The following is a 22,632-nucleotide window of genomic DNA, read 5'->3' on the forward strand; positions in this document are numbered from 1 at the left end:
TTTGTTTGGGTTAGAGTTAGAGTATTATTGTAATTTTAAATATTTTAGTTTTTATTTTTATTTTAAAACAAATACGATAAGGAGATATAAACATAATTATATTTTTACATTAAATATAATATTAAAATTTATTTTAGTCTTAATTTTTTAATTTTAGTCTTTTATTATTAGTCTCTCAGTCAGTCTCTGTTATTTTTACAAATGCTATCTAAATACTAAATCGATTTATTGATTCAATCAATTTAATTGTAATTTAAATGAAATAATTAAATTATAATAAAATAATATATAAAATATAAATAAATACACAAAAAATTAATAGCCAAATTATTATTTCTAAGTACTTTTCTATTTATACTATTATTTCTAGCTCTCCAAACATATAAAATACTCCAAAAGTAAATCAAGTTCAGACATAAAAGTCATTACAAGTTAATTACACTAAATGAAATACTTCACATGATTAAAAGTGACAAAGCAGTGTTTCAAAATCACAAGAGTTTAAGCATAGACTAATTTCCCGGACGAAGAAAGCAATTTTAAACCCATTAAGTTCCTCCAACCAAAAGAATCCATTAAGACCCGAATCCAACTTTAAATTCATTTTTTTAATAAAAAGAATAATTAGTATTATAAAAATTAATAATTATATGCTTTTTAAATATATTTTTTAAATTTTTTATTATTTATTTTATTTTATTTTACACTTTATATATATATATATATTTAAATTATGTGATTTATTTCATAAAATAAAAATAATTTTATTTCTAAATATTATTTTAAATAATTTTATTAAAATAAAAAATTTAAAAAATTATATAATAATTTAATTATTTTTTATTTATAGTTAATTTTTTAATTATTATTGTTTAGATTAATTTTAATTAAATTTACTAATTTTGTTTTTAAAAAGTTAAGGGAACTAGTTTGTTAGCCCACCAACTTACTATAAAACATAGTGGACTAGCATTTTAAGTCAGTTTTACTTGGCTCTCATTTTTTAGACAGATTTTAGTAGGATAGAAGAACTAGCCACTTTATCATCTCTATTTAAAAGTTAGAATGAGTTTAAAATAATATATAATTTATCTAAAAAAATTAAAAATTAAAAACACTTAAAATATTAATTTACATTTTAATAACATTAAAATATTAAAATATAATTTATCTAAAAAATACTTTATATTAAGGGATAAATACTTTTTTCGTCCTTGACCTTTTTTTTTTATTAAAATCATCCTCAACGTTCAAAAACGCTTTAAAATCATCATTTTCCAAATTTTTAGACTAAAATACTCTCATCATCGTCATTCTCCTCTTCACCTTCCTCACCAACACCAACACCAACACCTCACTCCCTCACCGTAACCCCCCCTCTCTCACCCCCTCCCTTACCGTAACCCTCCTTCATTGTAACCCTCCCCACCCCTTACTCCCTCATCCCTTCTTCATGGTCATCATCATCATTAACAGATTTCATCAACAATAAATTTCATCAACAACAAATTTCATCAAAAATTCAGTTCGAAGAAGAAGAAGAAAAAGAAGAAGAAGAAGCAGAAGGCAGAAAACAAAAGCAGAAAAGCAGGGACGGCGGCGGGATGGACGCGGGAAAGCGGCGGCGGCGGGGTGATGGAGTGAGGGTTTGGGGGTGGGTGTAGGAGGAAGGGAAATTGTGTGGGGTGGGGGAGAGGAGAGAGACCAAGAAATGCTGATGGGTGTAGGTGGGGGTGGAGTTTTAATTTAATAATTTTTTTTTAATTTTTAAGGGTAAGTTGGTCTAAAAAAATAGAAAATGATGATTTTATAACGTTTTATAACGTTGAGGATGATTTTAATAAAAAAAAAGTTCGGGAACGATTTTGATTTTGACCCCAGACCTTGGAGACGAAAAAAATACTTATCCCTTATATTAATATCTCCATGTATCACAAAAAATATTAAAATTAGTATATCTACTTATTCCGTATCGTATCATTTTCGTATTTATATAAATATATGTTTTATAACTTCAACAATTTTTACTAAGAAATTAGATTTTAAATCTATCAAATAAGTCCTCAAGATTACAACACACATTATAGAATGCAAAATGAACCATACATCAATCAAACAATTTAAACACCTCCCTAACTCCCCACCCCAAAAAATGAAAACACAAAAATTACAAAACCTATCATAGTTTAATTTATTTGGTCACATATAATACATACTCCCCAAACACATAAAATTGACTCTATAACATGCTACATGATATATATACCTAAAAACCCATAAATGCCAAGATGAAGATCAAAGTGAAAGTAGCAGCAGTAGTAACCACCGGCGGCGACCGAGACGGCTGTGGAGAAGGAGCCCCAGAGGAGGAGCTAGGGACAATAATGGACAACTTCTGTCCTTGAATGCAATGTGTGCCAAAGCTGCAAATATAGTAAAATTGACCTTCCTTGTTGAGGATGAAGTTGGCAGGGCTATTCATTGTTGTGTTGATTGCATTTTCTGGACTGCAAATATCGTAGGAATCTTTTGGCACTTCAACCACATCATGTTGGTTCATAGTGAAATCAAACACTACAAAACCATACGGATATTAATTAATAGAAGACAATAATTAAATTAAGGATGAAGGGAGAAAGGAAAAATATAAGGTACCAACATATTATCTGTCAATTTATTGTTAACAATAATTAATTATTATATTTTAAACACATATATAAAGAGATACATCCAAAAAATATATTTATAAAGAGTTAAAGACACTTCCATTAAACACAGCCATAAAAAATACATTTTTATTAGACACATTCACAAAGACATTCACAAAGACATTTCCATTAAACACAGTTATAAATAGGAGTTGGAAGAAGTTGACAAAAATGTTGTTGATAACGTAGCGGAATTGAAGAAGAAAAGATTGGACTAGTTTAATTAGCTTTCAACTTTTCATTAATGTATTGGGTGATATAAGAGAAATTTTCTTAGTTTTTTATTAAATATTAAATTGTATTTATTTTTACTAGCATCAAAATTTTTTAAGTACTAATTTAATAATTTATTCTACTGATATTTATAAATATATAAATATTTAATTTAAAAATATAAAAAATAATAAATTATAAATATTTAAAATTTATTATATAAAATAAATTCAACAAAATTTTAACGCCAAATAATAGGCAGAATAAAATTCTCACTATGAGGAAAATTTTTTCTTTGCAAGGATTGAGATGAGGAGAACAAAATCCTCTCCAACTCCACATGTTTTCTCTATAAAATCTCTCATAGTTAGCTTAGGATCGACTTTTAAGATTGATTTGATAAATATTTATTTTTTAAAATAGATTATTAAAATTGATTTTTGAAAGATAATTCTTAAAAATTATAATTTTTATATCTGATAAACCAAATTAAAAATTACGTTTAATAAATATAAGCAATAATAATTTATATTTAATAAAATAATTTTGAAAATTTAAATGACCACAACATATATAAATACTTTAAAAAATACAAGCAACATCATATAAAGAATGTGTACGTAGTTTTACAAATAGTTGAAATTTGCATGTAATAACATCATATAAAATCTCATAGGAAATAAGTATAATCTATCTATGATATATTTAATGATATAGTAATTAAATTTTAACCTTGCTTACCTAAGATATCTCCGAGGGAAAATCTCTGGTTATTTGCCCAATCTTGGTATTCAGAATCATTTGATGGAATCTTCCAACCTTCACTGCCTCCAACAACATGACGTGTCTGCCCTTCTGCGAATTGAAGAATAGCTAACATACCCAAAACTGCACAAATTACTACGTTATTATTATTTGATCCCATAATTTTATTCATCTTCAAATTATATATATACTAAATTCTAGTGAGTTGAGATGAGTGTAATAATGCTAAAGCTGTGGTTTATTGAGCATTTGTTAATATTGGAAGCTTTTGGTGGCTATAAATAGGGAAGAACAAAGTGATGATAATTAAGTGAATGGAAATTGAGTGCATGAAATTTATATTTGTCCATTGACTATATGGACCATAATATTAAAGTGTGTGTTCGAAATACGTTGTGTTTCAACTCATAATGAACGTAGGGTTTGCTTTGACAGCTATGCTTTTAAATTAAGAAAAGTAGGGTTTTGCTTGAATTATATATTATTGATGCGAAAAATTATTTTCTACACATATTTATATCTACAACTATATTAAGTGTATATTAAAATTAACTACTAAAATTAATTACTAATAAAAAAATATATATTTATACACAAATAAATACATAGTGCTGATTTTAGTGGCCGTTTTTAATATACAAATAGAAAAAAAGTTAGATACATGCCAGCATGCGATTATATTTTTTTGGTGACCAAAAAGAAAACAAACAACAATTAAGAAAGAAAAAACAAACAACAAACTGCTTAATAAAGATAGTCCCGCTGAATATTACTCTCAAACTCCTTCTAAGACAACGAAATGGTTCTTATTGCAGTCTTTGTTATAATATCTGCTACTGTGTTTGCATCTTTTAAGATCAACTGGAGATCAGCATATCATTTTTAAGACATCATTCATTGGATTTTGAACACCAAATGATCAATAAAACCAGGGCAATCTTGTAAATTATTGACAATAATAAATGCTTTCACACAGTCTATCTCACATATAATATCTATTTGTCGCGAGTCTCAGGTTAAAAAAAACTCTCCAAATAATAAACAACTCTCCTTACAGAATACTATGATTCTCAATTATTTTTAGACAGCCTCGTTGCCACCTTCCTTTCCAAAAAAGTAGTTTTCATTTTTTATTTTTGAAACAAAGTTCAGTAAATGTGTTTGACATATAAATATGTTAACTCAACTAAATACTTACATGAAATAATACTATTTTACTTCATCTGAAAATTGGCCTTAAAATACATGTTATATTTTTTGTTTTATAGGAAGTATCTATATTGTGATTGTCTTTTACTTTAAAAAATACTTAAGCTTATAAATTTATAATAATTGCTGACAAGAGATATTCAAAGAGGATAACAAAAGAAAGTCTATAGGGTAGTACGTTTATTCAACAAGGCAGTTCCAATATGTCCTTCAAAGTTTGTCAAATTAAAAGAGAGTAAGAGAGACTTTGTCAATTGACATAAATGTGATAACATTATTAGTATACTTTTGTTAACTATATTTATGATTGTCCCAAAAAGTAACGGTTAATAACCATACACAACCGGCCGGTGATAACATTATTATTATGCCGGTCTTTCTAATTCTTGAGCTAATTTAATTCTGTTTTCTATTTTATCGGTTTATCAATTTAATTATTTTCTTAGCACAAGTCAACGAGCTTCATTGGATCAAGGTAACTTATTAGGAAAAGTCAACAATCATATTACTATATGTAATATGTGGTAGTGATTAATTGCAGTTAGTTGAAATTGAACCTAGCTAACTTTCTTGATTTTCCACTTCTCAATTAATATCATCAGACTTAAGTACTTAACTGATGAAGTAGGACTCATTTAACTTGTATTCAGGGTTATGTTAGATTGAACAGATTAAAGATATCAGAGTGGAATAAAAAGTAATCTAAATTAGTTGAATAAAATAATATATAATAGGAGACCAAATCAATATGTCTAGTTTGTATTAAGTAGTAAGTGAGAACAGTTTAAAGAATTAGTCTCACATTAAAGAAAATAAAAAAGAGTAACGAGTTTATAAAATCAGAGACTCATTAATTTGGTCAATAGTTTTTGCCTATGGTGGCTCAATAATTTGCGTGGTTTTTACCTTTTTTTTTTCATATTTTTTAGGAGAAAATATAGAAAGAATAAGTGTCTTTTAAGTTGGAGACTATGTTTATAACAGAATTTGTTGCAAGTTGAAGAAAATATTTTACAAACTTTTCATAATGAGGAAAGATCCTTGTTTAAATAAAAGACAGAGTTAGAATGAACAATTGTTAACCAACTTGGGTTGGTCGAGTGGTCAGCTCACTCGTTCACTTAAGTAAGTGTCGGGGGTTCGAATCCCGTCTTGTGCATGCAGCAACCCATTGGTTAGCGGCAGACCCTTAAATGGAGCTCCGATCCGCGACGGATTAGTCCTTGGCCTGTCGGGCTGGTGGATACCGTGGGCAACCAAAAAAAGAATGAACGGTTGTTGTTTCCAATTGAATAATCAAAAGTTGCCAATTTTGTTCTTACATTATTGAAACAAGATGTATCTAAAGAATAATTATGACAAGACCAAATTTGAAAGTGACAAACACTAAAAACACGAAATCATGATCACCTTATCACTAAGTTTGTAAGGCGAAAAAGACAATGTCTATCGGAATATAGAACATGTTGAACTTTCAAGACCTTCGTACATTAGTGGCCATAGGTTTATCACTATAATTAAAATCTGTTATCACTTGTTGGAATATATGAATTTATGCATCATGGGGTGGCTGCAAATTAAACTTCTCTGATCTTTTGCAATGTTAGAATGGAAAAATTGTATTAAATTCAAATAAAAATGACATATTCAAATAAATCACATTATTCGAATCAACTGAACACACCAAGTGAATTATACATCACTTTGAATTGCTATTATTTTAATTTAACATATATCTCACAATTCAAATGTAAAATAATTAAACAACTCTCTCTTATTAAGGTCTAAGCTATTTACATTTTGCAATACAAAGTCGTCTCTATTAATTTTAAGCCAACAATAGTTATGAGGCAGCAGTTAAATGAGTGTGATGTTTAGTTCCTTGAAAGAGATCCGGTGAATGTGTATGGTTGTCCAACTCATTCCGGCCGTCGTCGTCATCGTCTTCAGCCTCCCAGAGGAACTTAGCATATGAAGCCATGACATAACTACCAATGAACATTAAGATTTATAAATTGGCTTTATTGCCAAAGAGAAACAAGGACAGCATTTTTCTTTTGGGATATAATACAAGTTTGAACTAATTGAGCAAAACTATTCCCAAATATTATAATTTTCTTGTATGCTAGAATATGAAGTAATTAACTAATTATAACATAGTTTAAATCTAACAAGACATAATGCTCTTCTATAAAGGAAACAAATAATAAAGAATAGAAACTATAATAATCAATGTTGATTTATATATATATCATACCAATCTCCTGGAGAAGTATTAATAGCTTGATGAAAATATGCTTCAGCACGATCAGAATTCTTCTCTGTTTGCCAAATTAAATCTGCATAGAGTGATAAAATATGACCATCACCAGGAGTAGCCAAAATTGCTCTTTCAAAAAACTCCTTTGCTCTAGGGTAATCTCCACGAACCTATTTGTAAAAAACACAAATATAAAATATGAACTTTTATATAAGTCATGATATGATGCAAATAATTCCTCTGTCTTAGCTTTTACATATACCAAGTTTAAAACTAATATGTTTTTTCTTTTAATTAAATTACCTCTTTCAAAAACTTTGCATAATTTCCCAACAGAAGAGAATCATTGGGGTTAGCTTCAATCATTTGTTGATAATAAGCATCAGTTCTATCCCCACCATTATTACTATTATTTCCTTCAAAGAATTCCCATCCTCCTCCATCACCATAGCCTACTCTTCCACTACCATTACTTCCCATACCACCATCCATCACTAAAGTTTGCAATTTAAGACTCTCTTGCTTCCCCTCGCCGGCGCCGGCGCATCCTTCATGATTAAGGACTACCTTATTATCTAATCCGGAGCTCGAAAACAATCCTTGAACCGAAGATTTAGCTTCCATGCACATCTTTTGTTCCCGATCTTTTGCTTCGTCTATTTCTTTGATCTTTGTACTATGTTGAGTTCTTAGAACTTTACTACGCGGCGATGGTGGGACAGAACATTTTTTCTTAGGACTTGGTGTGTTACTATGGAGTTCTGTCTCCACCAAGTGTTGGCTTAGACAAAAAACCGATGTTGCCCTAGGAAGATGGACAACCAGTTCGGCCGGGTCGGTGGAAGACTCCATAGAGTATGGTAGCAAGGAACTTAGAATTGGTGCTGAAGAACTTCTAAGTAACATGTTTGCAATTCAAAGAGACAATGAAAAAAAATAGGGAGTTGTTTAGGTAATAATACAAGCAAGATTGATGGAAGATATGATGGATGACAAAGAAATGGTGCAAGTTGAAGAATACCACCTTAGGAGACAGCTAAGAATTGAAAAGTGAGAGAAAAGTGGAATGAAAAGAAATAGAAACACTGAAAACAAAGTTATTGAGAGGGAGTGGTAGAAGAGAACTCTCCCATATATCGGGACATATAGAATAGAGTTTAAGAAGGAGTGTTAAGTCTTTATATAGAGCATGACCTAAGAGCTCTAGTCTTGGAAAAAAGAGTTTTTTTTTTTTTTTTCCTATGTGATATTTAATAATTCAGTCTTTGCATTATAAAATATGATTAAAACAAAGTGATAATAATATTATAACTCCAAAAAAAAAAAGATGTTAACATCATTTTTTTTGGGGCATTTGCTTCGTTTTTGGTTGATATGAAATATTATCCTTTTTGTAAGATTTTTTATGAAACATTATCTAAATTCCCATTTAGATTAAATTCGCATTCAATCTAATAGTAAATGATAAATACAAGTAGGAAAGTATGACCTCTGCCAGAGAGACACGTTTGCTTGAAGGATGCATGGCATGAGATTAGGGTGGTGACCCACAACGCCGTTCTTGTGTTGCTTTCAAATGCAAAATTGAACGGACACAAATTGGTCCTTGCTAGTGACACAAGTTGAGTCACTATCTAGCCTTAGCCTCTCACCAATTGAACCAACTATGTATTGACAACACCTTAAGGGGAACCATGGGCACATTTTGTTGTCATATATGAGTGTTTTCTAATAATGTACCAATACCTTCTATTGAATACTATCTAGAATGGGAGAGATATATGATGTTCTTAACTTTTTATAATGTGCATCACATCATTCACGTGAACTTTCATCGTCTTTCGCAAATTAATCCCTACCAAGGAAAAAATGAAGGCTTTGATTAAGACTAGTTTCCTAGTAGATAGTTTAGGTTAGAAATTTTACATTATCGTATTGTCAATAAAGGCTAGTTGCGTCTTTTTGAGATATAGGATAACTCTATAACAACCTTGGTCACACTCTATTCACTTTTAAAAGGTCATTTTATAGGGACCTATCTAAAATTTTCAAACTAAATATACAAAAGTTCCTATTTAGAATAGTAAATAGTAAATTCATGATTAAATACGGATTTCTCATTCGTAAGAGATACTAAAATTCTTACAACTTAGGTTATTTTTAAAAAAGTTCTAATTAATTGTATATTGTTGTTATAATATGTAAATCACGAAATTTGAACCTCACAAAACAAACCATTGTTTTTATATTATATAATAGTATGTAATAAAATATAATTTATGTAACTAATGCCACAACATGGGTGATTTGATCTATCAATCTTATATTGGATTATTAGCATAAAGAATCTCTAAATGGGATCTCCATTTTCGGCTTTTACGCTGTTATGTGGTCCCAGAGTTTCAACACATTAGTATGGTATTGTGGTGATAAGACACTCAGATTAATTTGAGTCGTTGTTGGTTTATATCTCATTGGTATTATTCACACCACTAAGACAAAAGTGTGCAATGTATTGATAAGTGCTATCAAATCCTAGATCCAAGCCCAAGCACCAAGTTACACAATGTGCATCATAATGAAAACTTTTCTATAGTATTAGTTCTGATTTTCAACTCTCTCATCCACTACTCTCGTTTAATAAAGACATGACATGACATGAGGAAACAAACAATTTCAAGAGTAAAAAGTTATTTGAGAACCAAGATACCAGCATAAACAACAATGATATGTAATACTGAGAGTAGCTCAGTGCCTCGGTTTGGTTAGTCAACTTAGTCTACTCCCTCCTCTTAGGTCTTGGGCTGGAGACCCATTAGTAGTAGTAGTAGTAGTAGTAGTAGTTAGGAATATTGTACTATAGACCTAAATATAAACAACTATTATTGACAACTAAAAATATAAAGATGTGTACTATAGACCCTATAACTATAACAAGTGCAAAATACATAAATATTTTACTACCTTCCAAGTTGTCTCCTAATTCTTACCCTTTTAAGAATTAGAAGGATAATTAGAAAGATGAGTTAGGAATTCTAATCATTACTCTTTCCAAAAATAAGTGCTTTGTGATTAATATGCGCACAAGAAAGAGCGAAACTTTCCACAAGAAGGGAGCCGATGGGAACTGCTTAGTTGACTTGTGAGACTTGAAATGTTATGAAACTATGGTTACCAATGGTTTTAGTTCATAAACAAGTTAAAAATCTCAAATGTAAAGACTTTTGAAACAAACTACTAAGTCCTATGTTACCTCTTATCTATATGACTACAAGCTCCTTCAAGATTCAGTACTAACCCAAAGCATTTAAACATTGAATATATAAAGAAGGAAAATGAGACCAGAGTGATTAATCAGATATGGTGTTTAGCGTAAAATTAATGGAGAAACAGAACATTCATTCCACAAATTATAATTTTTTTTCTTTTTCCCTTTTGTTTTGTTTTACTGTTCCTGTAAAAAATTGTCCCCCTAGATTATGATATGCTATCTATACAAATTAAATGCTTACTATTTCTTTTTTTAAATCTTCTAGATATTGATCACTTGTTTGGTCTGTTTCTCCCATCCCAGGCAGAAGCCCAAAAGAATAGCGACATCCAGAAAAGAACAGCAAAGAAGATCTGTGCTCTGTCTTGAATTTTCGATAAAGATGCCGCAAGATCTGCTTCTCAAATAAACCATAGACATTTATCAACACCAAAAGCTAAACCTTTCTCATAGAAGCACAATTGCAAATGCAAAATCAAAGTATACATAACAGAATTTGCTCACATGCTAATGACACAAAATATAGACATAATTCAGCATAATCATACTTCAAACTAAGACGAATTAAATGTATAACCCCAATCAGCTCCTCTCACTGTGGAAGCATACAGAATAACTATTTAGACCAGAATGAATGGCTATCTTAATTAATTAGAAATTGTGCAGCTAAGGGAATTTCTTGTTGCGTTACTTGCTTTCTTAAAAACGAATAAACCTCAATTCATCATAGCAGTGAGTTATCATTCATACAAGAATTCAACATACAAGACTTCATGATGCAAAGTATATACTATGTATGTCCTTAGTCATGAAAACAAAGATACAAATACTGATGTTAAATCAAAAGAAGATAGAAGGAAGAACTACTTAAAAGTCTATGATAGCAATTTATAATAGGATCCTATAGTGTCACCAAATCTACGTAGTTGACCTCACTTAGCGGTGTAATGAGACAAGACTAAGTTTTGTTGTTCTTAATGAATACAGCAGTTAATCATCAAATGCCTTGAATGGTGACAGAATATCATCAACCGTTTCTATAAAGTCTAACATTGTCTAAAATTGAAAACCTGGTGGCCTTTACAAGTGTGAGGCAATCTTCACCTTTTAAGCTAGCTCTTGAGGTTGAGTTAGTTCCATTTAATTTCTTATACTTTCTTTCCTTAAAAGACAATAAATATGTGCCTTAAATATCAAATTGATTTCATGAACCTATGGTCCTAAACTACACAACCTCTTCGAATCGGTTGCTAACTCTACTAAAACATACTCTGAATTCACCAATAAATTTCTCACAATGTCTTGATCATAATAATAAAAATTCCTTATTTATCTCCATAATTCCTAACTAACCCTTAACAATCCCTAAATGTGCCTAAATCTCAATGAGCTACCACAAGTGTTAGGCCTTATGGTGTATCATACTTAATAAACTTCCCTTAAACTTTTTCATCTTATATCACTCAATTGGAACCAACACCAAACAAGATAGAAACAGCAACTACTAAACTATCTAATTCTTTTTTCAATTATACGGAACAATATATACATAAACATAGAATTCAGATGGTAATAGAACATAGAACCATGGTCACGAACTTCATATAAATAACTCCAAACAATAAAATTCCAGCTAAAACATGAAAGATGCAAAATCAGGCAATTAAAAATGAAACCTCGAAGCATGCCGGAATCGTTTCCGGGAGGAGGATCAGTCCGGGGAGCTGGAGGTGGGCCGGGGGAAGCGGCGCGGCAGCTGAAACGGCGTCGCCGGAGGAGGACGATGGTGGAGAGTGGGTGAATAGAAGGAGTGAGTGAAGGAGAGAAGAGAAGGAGGTTCACGGAAGAAGAAGAAGAAGAGAGAAGAGCCATGTGGATGCATTTCAACAACATTCGCGAGTCGTGACAGTTAGATTCTGTATTTGCGTTTTGTAGTGTTTAGGGAACATCTTTTGGGCCTTAAGTGGGCTTCTTCTTCATGCATAATGGGCTACATCTAGGCACAGTATATGACCTGCCAAGCGCCACAGGCCCACACACAGACTACAAATTGGTACCAAATAAAAATAGAAAAAAAAAGTTCCTAATAGAGATAAATATAAAAATAAAGATAAAGTATATTTTTTATTTCTAAAATTTGTTAAAATTTTTAAAAATATTCTTAAATTTTATTTTGTTTTAAATTTGTTTTTGAAATTTTTTATTTACATCAAATATACTCTTAATAGCTAAATTTTCAAAAATTTTAAGATCAATCCAGTAATAATATATGATAATTATGTCTAGTTTGTTTGTGTTAAAATTTGTTTTGGTAAAATTATTGTTGAATTAACGTATAACTAAATCCTTAATTAACAATTCACTTAACCTTAAATGTTAAATTAGCATATAATAATAAAATTCTAAATCAACATGTAACTAAGTCCAAAATTAATTTAAACGAAGAAAAAGAGTGACAATGGAACCTGAGGAGCGAAGAGGAAGAATAACTCATGAGAGAAAAATGCAATGGCGGTGCTGGACGGCGGCGGCGGAGAGAGAGAGAGAGAGAGAGAGAGAGAGAGAGAGAGAGAGAGAGAGAGAGAGAGAGAGAGAGAGAGAGAGAGAGATGTGACGACAGGAGGGGCCGGTGGCGACAGAGCTGACGGAGCGGCAGAAAGAGAAAAGGGTTAGAGAGAGAGGTAGAAGAGAGGTTAGATAGAGAGAGAGCGGAGATTTCAGGAGAAGAGGGTTCATGCTTTCAATTTTAAGGCTTGTTACTTTTGGATTTATCGGCGGATAAATTCGACCGTAACGCATTGCGGTCACCAAAACGTAGTATTCCACTAAAATGGGTTTACTGGCAGATTTTTTTGCTAGTAAATCCCACGATACATTTCGCGCTTATTTTTTCCGTTTTTCTTCCAACTATTACCAGCAAAATTACCGTTGGAATAAAAAATTCGCTGATAACTATTTGATATGACGAATTTCACATAAAAACTGTCTATAAATACGTCGATAAAACTGACGCTAAATCGGACGGCACTCAACATTTTTTATAATAAATTTATGTTAGAATAATTTACCAAAGCCTTCATACTTGAGGTATATGTTGTGCAAAGTTATTGGTTAGTATAGATTTCTTATATATAAGATTGTATTTGTCTTATGTTAGTGTAGAGTTGCTATAGATGATATATACTTTTAATTAGAATTTGTAATTAAATTAGTATTTGTCGCAAATTAGATTAGTTTTAAAATTTAATGGTTGAATGAAATATTTTTTATGGTTTGAATGGTTCTTGTAATTGGACTAATTACGTATGGGATATTGATTGTAAAAAAATTATTGTGTGATGTAGTCAACTTGTTGTATTAAGACTATTAAAAGATAATAGATTATGTCTCTTTACGACTGCATCATTCTCTACGTGAAAACTGTCGAACTATATTACTTATTAAAAATAATTTATGTAGAGGTTGAAACTCCTAGTAAATTAATTTAAGTAAAATCGAATTTTACAAATATAAAGTCTCTAATAAATTGGTTTAACATAAATCAAATTATAATAAAATATTATTTTCTTACTAAATCAATTTAATTTAAAATAATTTATATAATAAGATAAATTAATTTAACTTAAAATGATGTACATGAATACATATTAAATTGGTTCAATTTATATCGATTTTTACAAAAAAAATTAAAAAAAAAATCAAAATAAGATAATAAAATAATATTAAATGTAAAATAATTAAAAAAAGTGATTTACTCCTATAGATACTTTTAATAATTTTTAGCAAAATCAATCTTTATATATATGATAAAAATATTTGATGTAAAGAATAAAAATATAGATCTTTGTAAGGACAAAATCACAAAAATTCGTTAAAAGTGTAAAAAAACGAAACAAAAGATCACATCATTCTACCAACCAAGGTAGCTAGGTAGGCTAGAAGGCTAGGATGGAGTTGGGGCCCTGATGAGTACTGGAATTATTTGCAGTGCATATGCCAAAAAAAGTCATCACTATCGATGCAAGGTCTTATTATACCCTCTATTTGTTTGGGTCCAAATTTGCTAAACAAATTTATTTACACCCATTTGTATTTACTCTGTGTCTATTTGCTAAGGTCCCCTACCTCCATATCCGCTGAGCTATACAACCCCCTTTAATCAAGTACATGCACCCATTGCAAACCGACATATATATAAGGGTATTAAAAAAGAGTAATATTATATATATATTAAAATCAGCCATCAAAATTAGTTATTAGTATAAAATATATGTTAAAATATAAATATATATTAAAAATAAATTAAATTACATATGTATTTATACATAAATATATTAGTGACTGATTTTAATAATTAATTTTAATATATAAATAACATTTTTAATTAAAAAAATAGTTCGCTCAATACCAAAAGAAAACAAAATAGTTTTAGCTGAAATTAGGTTTAATTAGTCTGTTGGTCTCTATAGTTTTACAAAATTTTTAATTAGTTCTCTATACTTTTTTTCTCTTTAATTGGATCTCTGCACCATTTTTTTTTTCAATTAGGTCACTCTTAATAGACTTGGTTTGGTAAAGCTTTTCGAAGAGGTGTTTGTGCTTTTTAAAAGCTCAAGCTCCTCGTTTTGTGTTTGGTAAATAAAAAAGATAATGTGCTTGTGCTTGCAGCTTTTAAAAGATCGGAGTACTTTTGAAAGCACATAAGATAGAGCTTTTCAAAGTTGGCTTGTGCTTTTTAAAATTTAAAAGTCTAATATAACCTCATATGTTAACTAATTTTCAAATTTAATGCTTGCATTTATGTCTATTATAGTATTTTTAAATTTTAAAAGCTATTTTACCAAATGCAATTATTGTTGCTTGTGATTATTAAAAGCAATTTTTAATTTGATTTATCAAACATAAATGCTACAACTTTTAAAAAGCCATCTTTTAAAAGTTAGCTTTTATAAGCTACTTTTGAAAAATAAAACATTTACCAAACTAAGCCGTAGTAATTGGCTTCATTATAAAGAGACTCAATTAAAAAAAAAATTGGTGTAGGGACTCAAATAAAAGGAAAAAAAAATGTAGGGACTCAATTGAAAAAAAATTTGGTGCAGGGACTTAATTAAAAGGAAAAAAGTATAGGGACCTAATTAAAAATTTCGCGAAACTATAGAGACCAATAAAATAATTAAACCCTAAAATTATTTTAAGTAAACTATTTCTTCATAGTTAAACTCTAAAATAATCTTTTAGATTGACTATTTGTATGAAAAAAATTATCGAAATCTCAATTTTGTCATAATTATTTCTAAAATTGAAAAGATTATATCATATTAATCTTTCTTTTTTTTTTTAATAAGTTACTTCTTATCTGTTGTATATTTTTTTTATGTTGGATTAGATGAAAACGTCATTTTAGTTTTAAAACTAAATGTTTAATGAAATAATATCATTTAATCTTAATAGTTGTACGTTTGTTTTAAAAATAAACTGCTTTGTAGTTAAGATTAAACGGCGTCATTTTATTAAGCATTTAGTCCTAAAACTAAATTAATGTCATTTTATCTAATCCATCATAGAATAGTATTTGCTAAATCACTTATAACGTAAGGAGTAATTTAATAAAAAAGGGTGAGAGACTAATTGGTAAAGTACAATTTTTTCAATCTTGTAAATGCCTATTATATAATTGAAATCTCAAAAATCTTTTCAGTATAAATGATTAATAGATCTCAAAAATCACTTTAGAGTTTAACTCATTTCTTCAAGTTTTAAATTCACAATTCGACCTTGTCGGCCGATATTTAATTTGTTAAAAATGTCAATGGTGTCAGCCAACCATACGACCAATTAACTATCGGATTAAACTGGTTATTTGTTTATAAATCGATTAAGGGTCATTTTGGATTAGCTTTTGAAAATATTTATTTTATTTTTTTAAAATAATTTTTTTTAATAGACAAAAATTATTTTATATTTAGATCAATGTTTTAAAAAAGCTTTCAAATATTAAAAATGTCTTCTACTTCTACATTTTTTAAAAGTGAGGTATTGTTATCTTTAAAAAAAATAAATATTTTTCTTTTTTAATAAAAATATTTTGCTTAAAAGATAATAAAAATATTTTATTTTTGATAAAAAATATTTTTTTACTCAAATAAATCAATCTAAACTAAGACTAAATATTTTTTAATATGTTACAAATTAATTTTTTATATAAATCAGTTTAAACTAATTTTTAAAATTAATTTTTTTGAATTAATTAAAATACGTACGTGCACCATATTATATATTAATTTAAAATCAGTTTGTTACGTGAAAGAGCAATTTTGTACAATTTTAAAATAATTTAGAATAGTTTGATATAATTTCAATAAAAAAAAATTTAACATGAACACCTCTACACACAAGAAATTTTACATGAATAACGAATTATGTATTGTCACGTTAATAAAATAACTAATTTTTAAATACATAAATTTGAGTAAATGACTAAATTAGTGTCTCAAATTTATATATCTATATATATAATAATAAAAAGTGTATATATTGACTACCTTCTATTGATTCTTATGCACAAAATAAAATGATTAAATAAAATATTTCTTTCACGTATTAAAAGCAAGCATAATATTAGAATCCACAACAATAAGACAATAGTTAGAATGTATAATCAAATAATTATAAATTATCATTATTAACTAGCTAACTACACACACATATCATATTATAATGTATATCAATATTATTGAAGCTCTCGAAATACACATTATTCCTAGAGCACATAGATAGATTGACATAATATAATATAAGGTTTGATATCTTATGCTTTCACTAATCAATTTATAACATCTTAAACAAAAACATATCCAACTTGGCAAACAAGCTAGAGCTAAAACCAAAGTAGGGTTCCTCATCCCTTTTCTTTCAATAATAATAATAATAATACATATATAGGAAATTGAAAAAATAAAAATATATAATAATGGGAAGTAATTAATAATAATTAAAATGAATATAGATGAGAAATCATGGTTGATACAACTTGTTGCCACATCTGCATTTCCAATGAAGCAAGTAATAGGTATCATCATCCCCATGAGATGATTTGATGAAATGGTTCTTGTTCTTGTTCTTGTTCCCTCTTGGATCATTGTTATTGGAATTAACAAGTGTAGCCATGCAAGGCCTACACTTCATGCACTTGTTCACACATGCAGGAGGACTTGATCCTACCTTGCTTTCCACCATTATTGCTCTCTTCAATATCAACATTGATCCATCTAAGATCATCAACACATACATGTATATATATACATCAATGCATATTCAGTTCAAAACCATGAAAACATGCATTATTATATTGAATCAACCACCTTCAGAAGTCCATAAAAAAAAAATTAAAATTCAAACTACGCTAACAAACTAAGAGAATTTGAATTTTAGACTTTTTTTATAGACTTCTGAAGATGGTTGATTCAATAGTTTTAAAATAATTGTTAATTTTATTAATAAAATACTACTACTTAATTTGCTAAAATACATATTATTTATTTTAAATTAATAATTATTTTGAAACAAAGTCAAGGTTTTTAATTATTAGCTAGCCAACCCAAGAACACTAGAATAATAAAAGGAAGAAGACAAAAAGAATTAGAGATATATGTAGAGATAGAGATTATTATAATAAAATTAAAAAACCCTAGAAAAATAATTAATTAAAACCATATGAAAATTAAACAGGAATTATTATATATCAACAGAAGCACCACATACACATAACAGTTCTTATTAATAACTAGAAAATAGGGTATAATTATTAATTATTAATCATTATTATATAAGAGTGATGGAATGCTTTTTTTTTTTTTTTTTACCTGATTTGGGAGGTAGAATGGAGAGGGAAAAGATGAAAAGCACAGTGAGAAATTTGATGAGTCCATGTAGTAGTAGAGAGTAGGATCTACATGCAGGTGGAGCCATGATCAGTGAAAATATAGTGAAGGGTTTTCTTTACTACTACTCTAGGGTGGAAGAGAGGGCTTTAATTATTTGACCAATGTGTTTGATGTAAGTAACAGTAGCTATGAATGAAGAAAGTTTAATGTGTTTGAGAATGAAAGAGTATGGAAGCAGTGAAAGGGAATTGGAGTGGTTGGGACTTGGGAGTGAATTGATGATATGACTAGTGAATGGAAATTGGAAGGTTATAAAAAAAATTAATAAAAAAATAAATGAGGTTTTAATAATGTTGTAATAATATTAATTAATTATTAAAAAAATGGGAGATGTGTTTCCTATTTGAGAGACAATGGTCTGAATTCATGGCTTATTCACCAATCAAAGTGGAAAATCATACAGTGAATAATTTCTTTCATTTTGGTCCTTTTTGGAATATGCAATGGTGATGAATAGATTTTCTTCATTGGATTCATATTGTGTGTGACTATTTTGAGTTTGACTGACTTATGGTGATGAAAACCAAATCTTTGCAAACCATGAATAACCCAGCCCCTTGTTATTATTTTTTCTTACGGTTTCGCTATGGTACCAACAGCATTTCTGTCAACTTATGCCAACTTTTATTTATAATTGTATTTAATGGAAGTGTCTTCGTGGATGCGTCTTATAAAAATATCTTTTTTATGGCTCTATTTAATAAAAATGTCTTTATAGATATATTTTTTAGATGTGTCTCTTTATATATGTGTTTAAAATATAATAATTAATTACTGTTGACAATAAGTTGACAGATAATATATTAGTACCCTATAAGCCTATACTTTTCCTTTTTCTTAAGATAAATAATGGTAATTATTTTTTTTTTACGGATTGTTGCATAATAGATGTGTTTTATATATTTTTAATATAAAAAATAATCATATATTCAAGAAATTTAATAATATAATTAAAATTTGGATGAAAATTAAATTTTAGAACGGTATTTGTTACGAGTACACACACAAGTATTTTTTAAGTTTATTTTATAGACTCCTAACAATAAAAATAATTAATTTACTAGTTCATAATTAAATATCTCATCAAGGTGTAACTTATAAACTATTTCATACACTTTCAAAATCACAATTTATTAATTTATTCTCTATATTTTACTAAAAACTTAATTTTGATATATTATTAGTATAAAATAATTTTATACCTACATCAAATATCAAACTACATCATGTATGTAAGTCATACTCATTTAAGTAAAAATAACTTTTTTTTTTTTGCATTAATTACATAAATGGTTGGTCGTTTTAAATAATAAATATGAATTAATTGTAAGACAGTATAAAATATTTTATATTTTTATTAAAATATTAAAATTAAACTTATTTTATAATACCAATTGTTTCAAATTTTTTAATATATTGAGAAAAAATTAAAATGTATAATAATATATATATATATTAATTAATAATAAGAAAGTAAAAATGCTACGGTAGATATTATAAACCGAAAAAATGTGATACTTATTTTGTTAAATAAACATTCAAATTAATAAAATTTATTGTTAATATTAATTGAGTTCAAGTCAACAAATAAACAACCTTGGAAAAAAGATAACATTAATTTATTATATTTCTATTTCTCATTTTCTCTATATTGGATTGATTCATACTTCATATAGCTTGGATCAAATTGCTCCATTAAAACCCTTATCTTGACATTGGTACCATATTAAGTCATTTGGGGTGACGAGAGAGGATGAAAGTTCTGACTTTTTATGTTCATAGATTGGTCTTTGTTGAAAAAGATAAAGCGTTGTATTCAGTGCATAAACATTGGCCATGGGACACAAAATACTTTTACATTACTTAACTTCACGTAAACATTATCCAACTTTGAAGCATAAAAATAAATTTGATTATTTCTCAGTAATTAAAATGTGAAAACCTCATGCTTCACTCTATTTTTTTTGTTACTAGTGCTATACCATAATAATAATAATAATAATTATTATTTATTTTTAATAACATCACATTAATAAAAAAAATAACTATTTTTTATATTGGTATTATATCTAAAAAGAATACTTTTGATAAAGATGTTATTGAATTCTTTGACAAGTTAATATTCGATAAGTTTATACTTCGATCATTGCCAAGTGCCAAAATAATATTTCGATCAACTTCTAAATACATGTTACAATTAACTTTGGATTGGAGCCAATTAGGTACTCCGTTAAGTACTCTCTATTAGTCGATTGATTCAAGTGTGGAAATCCAAGAGGCAGACTCGACAGAAATTAACTATGTCTAAGAAAAGGTCAGCAGGTATTGAGACATCGAAGTCAAGGCTGGATAAATACTTTTCGAAAAATATAGAAGAGTGATAAGTGAATATAATTAATGGCAGTTATTCACATTATACAAAGAGTGAGAACAGATTGATGGACGTGGGAAATAGTACCGAAGATGGTGGTTAGAAAACTGAATCGAAGACTAGGGGCGTGCATGGCCTGGCCCGACCCAAAGACCCGGTCCGGTCCCAAACACTCTAGGGGTTAATTTGGTATGATTTCACCGGGTCTAGGGCCGGGTAAGGGTCTCAAAAATAGACCCGGTCATTGTTTCGTGTCGGGTCCGAGCCATGGCTCGGGTCGTCCAAACTCGGCCCGGTAGCCCGGTCATCATACATAATTAATATTTTGTGTTATTAGTGATGGATGATGACTATTCTGGAATTTAAGTATTGTAAACTTTAATATTTTATTTTATTAGTTATTATAAGACTATAAGTTAATGTTTTATGTTTAAAATGCATAAGATTTTAGACTAATGCATAATATTGTGTTATTTGTATTGATTTTCACATGCTAGCTTATAAGAATGTATCAAGGTAATGTAATGTTAACGGTCCGGTTTTTACCCGGTATAATCGTGGCCTGAAAATGTATAGGTTTCATTGGGTTTATGGCCGAGTTCGGATCTAATAAATAGGCCCGGTATATATTTCGGGTCGGGTCTGAGTCTCATCAAATTCTGTTTCACCCGACCCATGCACACCCCTATCGAAGACAAAGTTTCGATCTCTAAAGTACGTGAACAGTTATTTAGCAAAGCTAACTGACAGAATGACGTACAAATAATTGGATGGATTGACCTATAAATTGACAAGACGCAGATGAAGAAAGGGTTAGAACTTTTCTTCAGAAATACTCAAGCACACTCACATTTTAAAGAATTCCTAAATCTGCATTCGAGTTCAATTTCTATAGAGTTTCTTCCATGTCTTTAATTTTCCATTTAAAATTTCTGCAAAGTTTACTTTTCTTGTTCGATTTATTCTCAAAGCACATTTAAATTTCATTGTTAGATTTACATTCAAAGTCTTCTTTACTTATTTGCTCAATTTATATTTCAGTATTTTTAAATTTTATGCCAAAAGCCCTTTGATCCAGTCGAAGACATTTTAATTGTTTTCTTTAAGATTCAATGCAAGTCATTTCAATTTTTAGTCAAGTTTTTTCTTTCAAAATCTTTATTTTATGCTTTTCAATCTTTACACTTTTCGAATTCAATTCCTTTTTTAATGCCTATTTAATTCGAGAACCTTTGATATATTTATAAAAAAAACTGGTACCTGCAAAAAGAAGTAGATTTTGCTCTCAGACCATTAGAATCGAACCACAATCAATTTGTTAAAAATCGACAAAACAATTAATTACATAAATAATTATCTAAAAAAAACAATTATAATTATACGACCATTAATACATCCAAATTAAACTCTAATAATCATTTCTTCATAGGACAATCAAATTCTATTTAGTTTACTATTTAGTTTACTATGATAAGTGACATCTCATTACATGCAAACAGGTGTACTTATTATATTATTAACTTCCTAAAAGAAATGAAAGCTTCGAAGTGGATTTTAAAAATAAAATAAAGTCTGCCTTTAAATAATGAGTTGAGAGTTGTAACTGTTACTGCTGACATAGGAAACTTTAAAAAGTTTGCTTAATGGAGGATATGGGATGATTCTATTTTCAGAATTTTACCCACCCCATTTGCACTTGCCGATGAAGCAACATTTTCGGTGATGCCATTCAACAATCTAAAGAAACTTCAACAAGGTTCATTTTGAAAACAACAACACCATCACCCATTTCCCGAAAAAAAAAATTAATAATAATAAAACAAAACAAACACAAACTGACGTGTACTATTGCTCAATAGTTTATATGGAAATAGTGAAAGTTAATAAGG

The 22,632-nt window shown here is 28.8% G+C and overlaps 3 protein-coding genes and 1 non-coding gene across 4 annotated transcripts; all 4 read right to left on the minus strand.

Moving 5' to 3' along the window:
* Positions 1-2,044: 2,044 nt before the first annotated feature.
* Positions 2,045-3,946, minus strand: LOC107616966 (umecyanin-like). The gene is made up of 2 exons (XM_016318821.3): positions 3,663-3,946; positions 2,045-2,574 (listed from the first exon to the last, which is right to left on the minus strand). The coding sequence occupies exons 1-2, from the start codon at positions 3,856-3,858 to the stop codon at positions 2,267-2,269; spliced, it is 504 nt and encodes a 167-aa protein (XP_016174307.1). The 5' UTR covers positions 3,859-3,946; the 3' UTR covers positions 2,045-2,266.
* Positions 3,947-6,540: 2,594 nt separating this feature from the next.
* Positions 6,541-9,005, minus strand: LOC107618446 (uncharacterized). The gene is made up of 3 exons (XM_016320515.3): positions 7,459-9,005; positions 7,153-7,325; positions 6,541-6,883 (listed from the first exon to the last, which is right to left on the minus strand). The coding sequence occupies exons 1-3, from the start codon at positions 8,059-8,061 to the stop codon at positions 6,739-6,741; spliced, it is 921 nt and encodes a 306-aa protein (XP_016176001.1). The 5' UTR covers positions 8,062-9,005; the 3' UTR covers positions 6,541-6,738.
* Positions 9,006-10,505: 1,500 nt separating this feature from the next.
* LOC107618447 (uncharacterized) lies at positions 10,506-12,323 on the minus strand. The gene is made up of 2 exons (XR_015900046.1): positions 12,103-12,323; positions 10,506-10,820 (listed from the first exon to the last, which is right to left on the minus strand). It is a non-coding gene; the product is annotated as an uncharacterized LOC107618447 (transcript).
* Positions 12,324-17,443: 5,120 nt separating this feature from the next.
* Positions 17,444-18,530, minus strand: LOC110266225 (EPIDERMAL PATTERNING FACTOR-like protein 2). The gene is made up of 2 exons (XM_021110442.2): positions 18,292-18,530; positions 17,444-17,697 (listed from the first exon to the last, which is right to left on the minus strand). The coding sequence occupies exons 1-2, from the start codon at positions 18,395-18,397 to the stop codon at positions 17,444-17,446; spliced, it is 360 nt and encodes a 119-aa protein (XP_020966101.1). The 5' UTR covers positions 18,398-18,530.
* Positions 18,531-22,632: the final 4,102 nt, after the last annotated feature.

Source organism: Arachis ipaensis, chromosome B9 (assembly GCF_059453495.1).
Source record: "Arachis ipaensis isolate K30076 ecotype BB chromosome B9, ASM5945349v1, whole genome shotgun sequence".
Classification (NCBI taxonomy): domain Eukaryota; kingdom Viridiplantae; phylum Streptophyta; class Magnoliopsida; order Fabales; family Fabaceae; genus Arachis; species Arachis ipaensis.

Bases quoted from the DNA above. Each gene is read 5' to 3' on its own strand.
- LOC110266225 (XM_021110442.2), bottom strand. From the start codon at position 18,397: ATGGCTCCACCTGCATGTAGATCCTACTCTCTACTACTACATGGACTC. The intron at 17,698-18,291 runs GTAAAAAAAAAA...TGATGATCTTAG, and splicing joins CATTCTACCTCCCAAATCAG to ATGGATCAATGTTGATATTG.
- LOC107616966 (XM_016318821.3), bottom strand. From the start codon at position 3,858: ATGAATAAAATTATGGGATCAAATAATAATAACGTAGTAATTTGTGCA. The intron at 2,575-3,662 runs GTAAGCAAGGTT...ATGGTTTTGTAG, and splicing joins TTCCCTCGGAGATATCTTAG to TGTTTGATTTCACTATGAAC.
- LOC107618446 (XM_016320515.3), bottom strand. From the start codon at position 8,061: ATGTTACTTAGAAGTTCTTCAGCACCAATTCTAAGTTCCTTGCTACCA. The intron at 7,326-7,458 runs GTAATTTAATTA...TTTTACAAATAG, and splicing joins ATGCAAAGTTTTTGAAAGAG to GTTCGTGGAGATTACCCTAG. The intron at 6,884-7,152 runs GTATGATATATA...GTTCATTGGTAG, and splicing joins AATACTTCTCCAGGAGATTG to TTATGTCATGGCTTCATATG.